This window comes from Piliocolobus tephrosceles, chromosome 8, assembly GCF_002776525.5.
Source record: "Piliocolobus tephrosceles isolate RC106 chromosome 8, ASM277652v3, whole genome shotgun sequence".
NCBI classification, from domain to species: Eukaryota; Metazoa; Chordata; class Mammalia; order Primates; family Cercopithecidae; genus Piliocolobus; species Piliocolobus tephrosceles.
Genome location: NC_045441.1, coordinates 147,584,346 through 147,592,794, shown reverse-complemented (window position 1 = coordinate 147,592,794; position 8,449 = coordinate 147,584,346). Strand labels below are relative to the sequence as shown.

Below are 8,449 nucleotides of genomic sequence, written 5' to 3'. Positions count from 1 at the left end.
GCTTAGAACACTCCTGGCCCGTGCGGGGTGCTCAGTAAGTGCTGCTGACCCGGTGAATGAGATGCGCGGCACACTGGGGCCTGGGGGCTCTGCGGTCTCACAGAGGAGTCAGGGAAGGAGGGGTTGCCAGGTTGGCGAGGTGGTGAGCGAGGGCTTTCCAGGCCCTGGAGACATCCCTCAGAGATGCTCAGAGTCTGCAAGACCACGGAGATGTGGAGGCTGGAGGGCGGGGGTGCAGGTTGGGGTGAGATCTGAGGGGCCTTTGTCTGCTGTCTGGGGGGTTTCACTTTAGATTTGAAGACCAACTCTATAATCTTACTGAAAGAAGTATTTCAACAGATAGGCTGAGTAAATATTTGTTAAACTGCGAAAGTAAACCTTGAGTTCAGAATCTTATTTTAGGAAGTCATGTTAAGCTAGGTGCAGGGGCTTACACCTCTGTAATCCCATCACTTTGGTAGGCCAAGGCAGGAGGATTGCTTGAGCCCAGGAGTTCGTGACCCGCCTGGGCAACACAGGGAGACCCCATCTATAAAAATAATTAGCCAGCTGTGGTGGAAAGCACTGCACCTGTGGTCCCAGCTACTTGGGAGGCTGAGGTGGGAGGATCCCTTGAGCCCAGAAGGTCAAGGCTGCAGTGAGCTGTGATTGCACCACTGCACTCTAGCCTTAGTGACAGAGGGAGACCCTGTTTCAAAAAAAAAAAAAAAAAAAAAAAATTGTCACGTTGGTCTGTGCTCTATAAGCAGTGAAATAAAACAGTGATGTATGCTATTTTTTCATACTTTGAAAAGAGTATTAGATTAATAGGGCATTTAAAATGTTTCGTCTGTGCTAGATTTGCTGTTGAGAGAGCTTTCTTTCTAGACTGTTGTGTGGGATAATCTGCTTTTCTATAAATAAAGGGGTTTGATTTTAAAATACTAAAATGTTATTATTTGTTACATCTTTCCTTTCTTTCTTAGAAAAAATGTTTGCTTACTTTTCCTTGTGGAAATTGATTAAGAATGCAGGCCGGCCTTCATGGCTCATGTGTGTAATCCCAGCACTTTAGGGGGATGAGGCAGGAGGATTGCTTATGACCAAGAGCTGGAAACCAGCCTGGGTGAGATAGCAAGACCCCATTTCTACAAAAGGAAAATTAAAAAATTAGCTGGATGTGGTAGCATGCACCTGTAGTCCCACCTGCGTGGGAGACTGAGGCAGGAGTATCGCTTGAGCCTGGGAGGTGGAGGCTACAGAGAGTTAGGATCGCACCACTGCAGTCCTGCCTGGGTGACAGAGTGAGACCTTGTCTCAAAAAAAAAAAAAAAAAAAAACCTATTAGGCTAAATGTTTATATTTCTGAGGTACAGAATTATTAGAATAAGCACTGTTGCTTTACTTTGAGATGAGATGGAAAGAATACATTTATTGGTAATTTCACATATTTCTCTTTTTTTCTGCTTCTTCCTCACTGTGAAGGTGAAACAAACATAGGTAATAAGAAACCAACGCAAATGACGCCTGTAAGCCACATTTAAGCCATCAGAGTAATTATGGATGGTCACGTGAGTTTAAAAATAATAAGCTCAGACACTGTTTTAATCCTCATAAAAGACTAGTTAGAAAACCAATTTTACTTTGATGCAAACAAGCTAGCTAAAGTTAGAGAAGGGGTACTAAGAAAATGAGTGGGGACAATCTGTTCTCTCCTGATCCCGCCCCTCAGCCGCTCTGGGGACATCTCCTTGTGTTTAATCTCCCATCAAGACTCCTGCTGAATACATGTTAGGAATGAGAGGCAGACTCTCAACCATGTCATTTTCTCAGAGAAAACTGGATTGCGTGTTGGTAATAACAGCACCTGTCACTGAGAAATGGTTTGTCGCCAGCATGGCTGAGAGGCTTCAGACCCACTTTGTTGTGGTTTGCTCTTGAATTTATTTCTTGTGTTTTCAAGCCCCGGGAAAGGGATGCTGACAGCGTGAGGGGCTGTGAAGGCTGCGAAGTTGGGTCTAGGGTTTTTTCCTTTTCCTTGATAAAGTAACTTTTCTGTTTAGAATGGAAATAACCCTTCCATTAAAGTTTTTCCATTTAATCTGGGCGAGGAGGGAGGTATTGCTTTTGTAGTTGAGTGTTAAGAAAGGTTTTCCTCGGTTTCAGTTACTATAACACTTAATTTTTGGTTTTCTTTTCTTTTCTTTTTTTTTTTTTTTGAGACGGAGTCTCGCTCTGCCACCCAAGCTGGAGTGCAGTGGCTGGATCTCAGCTCACTGCAAGCTCCGCCTCCCGGGTTCACGCCATTCTCCCGCCTCAGCCTCTCGAGTAGCTGGGACTACAGGTGCCCGCCAAGTCGTCTGGCTAGTTTTTTGTATTTTTAGTAGAGACGGGGTTTCACCATGTTAGCCAGGATGGTCTCGATCTACTGACCTCGTGATCCGCCCGTCTCGGCCTCCCAAAGTGCTGGGATTACAGGCTTGAGCCACCGCGCCCGGCCAATTTTTGATTTTCTGTTTGTCATGTGCAACATGGTTGTTGGTGGTAAGAATGGGTTCAAAGGGACTAAGGATCTAGAACCAGAAATACCATTTGACCCAGCAATCCCGTTACTGGATATATACCCAAAGGACTATAAATCATTCTGCTGTAAAGACACATGCACACGTATGTTTATTGCAGCACTGTTCACAATAGCAAAGACTTGGAACCAACCCAAATGGCTATCAATGATAGACTGGATAAAGAAAATGTGGTCATATACACCATGGAATACTATGAAGCCATAAAAAAGGATGAGTTCATGTCCTTTGCAGGGACGTGGATGAAGCTGGAAACCATCATTCTCAGCAAACTAACACAAGAACAGAAAACCAAACACTGCATGTTCTCTCTCATAAGTGGGAGTTGTACAATGAGAACACATGGGCACAGGGAGGGGAACATCACACACCAGGGCCTGTTGGTGGGCCTCTTAGGAGAGGGGAGAGCATTAGGAGAAATATCTAATGTAGATGACGGGTTGACGGGTGCAGCAAACCACCGTGGCACGTGTATGTATACCTGTGTAACAAACCTGCGTGTTCGGCACATGGACCCCAGAATGGAAGCATAATAATAATTTAAAAAGTAGTGCTGCTTCCTCCATTTCCCACTGCATCGGACGTAGAGGTGTTTACAGCCACAGACCACCTTTTGCTCTATTGGGAGATGGCAAGTCTTTTGACCTTGATTGGCCCTCAAGGCCAGGGTTCCACCTCCCTGCTGCAGAGTTTCTTTCTGTTTGTCCTGGGGAGACATGCTGTGTTGATGGTGTTGTGTTCTGCTGCGGAGGGGAGTCCACGTTGTAAGAGGCTGGTTGTTGGATTTCGAAGTATATCCAGAGGACGGTCCCCAGAACAGCAAGAGGTCCTGAAAAGATGGCCTGTGAGAAGTGGTTGAGGGAAGCAGCATTGTTTGACTGGCGACCTGGCAGGCAGCATGAGGCTGTCTTGGGACACGTGATGGGCAGCTGGCTGGAAGGTGAGCAGTGCCGAGGAAAGAGAGAAAGCAGGGCCAGGTGGGTGGCAGATTTCAGCTCAGCACAGGGAGAGCTACTTTACAAATTGGTCTGTACAAAGTGGGGTCCGGATTCTGTGTCACGGGAAGGGAGGCTGTGTGGACTGGTGGTTAGAGTGCTGTGCTGAGTGCATGGGCTGCGGGGGGTTGGTGCCCCCATGCGGTGAGTGTGTGGATCCTGCATGGTGGTGAGCACGAGGTCTGCAGGTGTGGATGCCACGTGGCCGTGAGCTTCTAGACTGCCAGCTGTGTGTTCTGCCCTGCCTACCGCTTGTTCCGTTGTGTGATTTTGGCAGGTTACTTGGTCTCACTGTGCCTCAGCGTCCTTCTCGGCAGAATGGGGATGGGAATAGCACCTGCTTTATCCCATTTTGGGCAAGGTGAAAGGAGTTGGTGTGTGGCATTGCCTTCAGCTGTGTCAGGCAGTGAGTAGGCACTGTCGTTGTGTTCCATGAAATGGCTTCAAGTGATATTCTGCAATGGCGCTCCACATCCAGGCCAGGGCAGCAGATTCCTCACCTGCTGCGGCCTCTAGCCCATTGACTTTTCTATTTTTAAAGTTCCCAGGGATTTTGCCTGGTTTCCTTTGCGTTTTTGCCCCAGGCAGCTGCTGCCTTTTGGGACTCCTGCACGTCTTGGATTAGCTGCAGAGCGGCACACCCCTTCCCCAGTGGCCGTCTTTGCCGGTGCGCAGGCATCTTTGGTTTTACTGCTCAGCGCTAATTAGGGCAGGGTTTCTTAGCCCTGGTGCTATTGACGTTTTCATTGTAGGATGCTTAGCAGCATCTCTGGTCTCTGCCCACAAAGTGCCAGTAGCACCTTCCCACCCCCACCCAGTCCTGACCATCAAAATCGTCTCCAGATGTTGCTTAGTGTCCCCTGGAGGCACAGTTGTCCCTGACTGAGAACCTGTGCACTAGGGAGAAATGTTAGGAGGTTACCAGAGTCCAAGGACTTAATCAGAAGTTGTCAGTTATTGTTTCTGGTTCTTGAGTTACTTGCTGGAGTCTTTTTTCCTTTACTGACCCCCCTTTATTCCAGAGGGGAGAGCGAATGAAATGCGCCACGTTCATTCCACGATGGCTGTGGAGGGTCCCTGTTACCGAGCGCTGTGTGTAGCGGTGGCTTCAGGGAGGAGTGGACAGACAGGGTGTAGACCTGACCCTGCTCAAGCCTCTGCATGGCCCAGGGCAGAGAGGGCCAAACAAGAGAACCCACTGTGCTTGTCGCCGTCCTGCCTTCCCTGGGCCGGTGCTGACGTCATTGCCCTCTAATTTCCCCCCAGACCTGCCAGCGGCTTGATGATGTCGTCACAGATGAGGGCGTGAGAGCTCACGGGTGAGGGGGTTTGCTGCCTGCTTCAGGCCTCAGCACCAGACAATGGAGGGAAGTGTGAGGCCTTTGGGCATCCCCACCTGGCTCCAGGTTGTGAAGGGTCCGGTTGTGAAGGGCTCCAAACGCCCTGTCAGGAAAACCGGGTTTGGGGCCAGTACTGCTTCGTCGTCTTAAATGCTTGTCTTCTGTCAGGCCCTGCTCTCTCCTGGTGTTCCTGTCAGGCTGGCAGTCCGACAGAGCCTGTCACTGAGCACTTGTATGTGCCTTTTAGACTGTATTCCACCCTCCACTGTCGCTCTGGCAGGTCCCCCTTGTCCTCTGAAACTTCTGCCGTCGGCAGCGGGGTGCGGGGAAAGTTGCCTCCGGGAGTCAGCCCCGTGGGTGGTGTGGGACAGCTTAGGGCGAGGGGTTCAGGGGCTGCTGAAGTACGAGCCAGCTCCCTTGACCTTGTCCTTGGGAGGTGCCGTCTGGGGCAGCTCTGCTGTGGCCTGCCTCCCTCAGGATGCGCCACACAGGGACCTTCTAACCTGGTGGCTGTCGTTCTGTGCGTGGAGCTAAAGTTCAGTTCAGTAATTCTAGGCTGAAGCTCAACGTGATGAAAACGAGAGTACTTTGCAGCATTAATTTAGAAACGGTATCTGGGCAGAGCTAGTGGAAGACTTGTAGGACGGCAGCCTGCCTGTGCGGGAAGCGTGTGCAGCAGACCTCACCAACTCTGCGTTCTTACAGATCCGGAGCCCACTGTGTGCCACATCCGTGTACACAGTGGACATGGGGATGTGTCTGCTGGTAGTTGTTGTGTTCCAAAGCTCAGGCAGGAGCAAAACATGAGATTTAAACCTGTCATTTGGCCTGGGGCACAGACGCTCTCGCTTTCTCCCGGAGTTGTCTCTAAAGTGTGTCTGTGTGAAAGGGGACGTTTGCCAGTGGGGAGGAGTTGGGTTGGAGGGTGGGGACGACAGGAGTGTATTCAGAGGGCGGAAGGAACAGGGTGGACAGTTGCTTTGGTAACAGATCAAGGGTTGTTCATTCTTAAATACTAAAGGGTTTGTTGAGTTTACTGGTTCACATGAGAATTTCTCCACACAAAGCACAGCGTGGAACTAGGGTGGGAGCTGGAGTTTGCTTTTAGGAAATGCCTCCAAGTATAGTGTGTATTGTTTTCCTGTTGTCCATGGCAGCTATGGGGGATTAAATGTTAAAAATGTTAAAATAAAATGGGGCAACTTGGCTCAATCTTACGTCCTCACACAGTTACAGAACATTGAGAAATGAAGAGTGAGAGACTGTTCACTTTGGCTAAATGTGCACCCTTTTTAGGGCGTCCTTCTTCTCATTTAAGTCCCTGATGCCACCTTTTCAGCAAGGCCATTCCTGCCGTCTCAACTCAGTGACCCGTTGCCGTCACTTTCTCTTATGTTGCTCTGCTTTTAAAAGTTCGACTTTGAGATGTAATTTATATAGAGTCAAATGAACCCATTTTAAGTGTATGGTGTGAAAAGAAAGTTTACATACTTAGGTGATAATCACCACAGTGAAGGTACAGCAGGGAACCATCGCTGGCAGGAGCTCCTCAGCCTCTGCTCCAGGAAGGCGCCCATCTGCGGGATCTGACTTTCCAGAGTTTCGTATACAGGAGTCCCTTCTTATCTGTGGGGCATGTGTCCCAAGACCCCCAGTGGATGGCTGAAATTGTGGGTGGTACCACGTCCTCTGTATATGATCTTTTTTTTCCTGTGCATACATACTTTTGATAAAGTTTACAGATTAGGTACAGTAAGAGATTAGCAGCAATAACTAATAATACGGATCAGTTACAACGGTGTGTTAGCATCACCGCTCTTGTGCTGTGGGGCTATTATTAAATAAAGTGAGGGCCACCTGAACTCAAGCACTGCGATGGTGCGGTCGTCGGTCTGATCACCAAGGTGGCTACTGAGTGACTCAGGGCGGGTGGCGTATATGGCATGGACATGCTGGACAAAGGGAAGACTCGTACCCTAAGCGGGACACAGTGGGACAGCTCGAGATTTCACCATGCTTCTCAGAATGGTGCGCAGCTTAAAACTTAACAAAGTGTTTTTTTCTGGAATTTTCTGTTTAATCTTTTTAGACTGTGGTTGACCATGGGTAACTGACACCTTGCAGTGTGAGCCGCAGATAATGGGGGGGCTGCTGGAAATGGAGTGTTCCACGTATTCTCTGTTTCTGGCTTCCTTCACTCAGCTGGTGCTTTTGAGGTGCGGGTGTCATTTGTCCCTTTGTACTGCTGGGAGCGCCTCAGCGAGCGGCTGTGCTGCAAGTCAGCTGTACCCTCCTGGCGGACATTTGAGTTGTTTCCAGTCTTGGCTATTACAGAACACCCTGCTATGAACATTGGAAATATACTCAGCGTCTGCTGGATATGTTTTATTCTCCTTGGGAAATACCTGGGAGTGCAGTTGCTTTGTTGTATGATAAGTGTACATCGTTTTCACTTTGTGAAAACTGCCCGACTTTTTCCAAAGTACTTACAGCATCTACCCTCCCACCAACAACGCACAAGAGTTGCAGTTGTTTGTTTTGACCCAAACTTGGTGTGTGGTGGATTTAAGCTGTATGATCCTGATGACAAGTGTTGTTGATGGTCTTTTCCTGTACTTAGCAGTCATTTGTATGTATTCTTTTGTGAAATGTCCGTTTGAATCTTTTGCCCATTTTTAACTGATTTGTTTATTGAGTGACAACTCAATAATGAGAGTTCCTCAGATATCCTGGATACAAATCCTTTGTCAGATTTATGTGTTGCAGATTTTTTTTCTAGTCTGTGGCTTGTCTTTCCATTTTCTTAGTGGTGGTTTTTGAAGAACAAATGTATGGAACCCCATTTATCAACTTTTTTCTTTTATGGTTCATGCTTTTTTATGTGCTAAGAAATTTTTGCCTGCCACAAAATTACGAAGTTTTTAAAAAATAGTTTTTAAAAGAAATTTTGTACTCTTAGCCCTTACATTTAAACCAGTGATACATTTTAATTTGTGTATATGAAATGAGAAAGTAAATAGATGTTCATCCTCTCACTCCATGGATATAAATTATTCCCACATCATTTGTTGAAAAAGACTGTTCTTTCCCTATTGAAGTCTCTGGGTGACTTGGTGTAAAATCATTTGACCACACATGCATAGCACTGTTTGTATGGTTATGTGAATAAATGAAAGAAATGAATTTATGTAATACCTTTGAAGGCAACTCAAGATCATGTAGTGCTTCTCAAGTATTATAATGAACATTTATTTTCATACCCTAGTGAATAATTTTTAATTAAAAAACCTATTACAGAGACATGACAAGTAATTGCACAGTCTGACCCTGCACTGGACTCTGGACTGGCGAGAAAAAAAAATGCCATGAAGAATATTAATAAATCCAGTGGCAAGATGAGAATAGGAACAGTAGATCAAAGTTTTGTATTAATGTTAAGTTTATGAAGTTGGCAGTTGTACTGTGGTAACATGAAAGAATGTTCTCACTTTTAGTAAATACACACTGAAGTATTTAGTAGTAAAGGGCCATGAGGTATGTAAGTTATGCTCAC

At 47.0% G+C, this 8,449-nt stretch overlaps 1 protein-coding gene across 1 annotated transcript in view; it reads left to right on the top strand.

Annotated features, from left to right (window-relative positions):
* The first annotated feature begins 1,523 nt into the window (after positions 1 to 1,523).
* Positions 1,524 to 8,449, top strand: part of LOC113223011 (actin-related protein 3B-like) — a 22,121-nt gene continuing 15,195 nt past the window's right edge. The window contains exon 1 of the mRNA XM_026452592.1: positions 1,524 to 1,550. Coding sequence (XP_026308377.1) covers positions 1,539 to 1,550 — 12 coding nt within the window. The 5' untranslated portion in view covers positions 1,524 to 1,538. The remainder of the gene's footprint in view (positions 1,551 to 8,449) is intronic.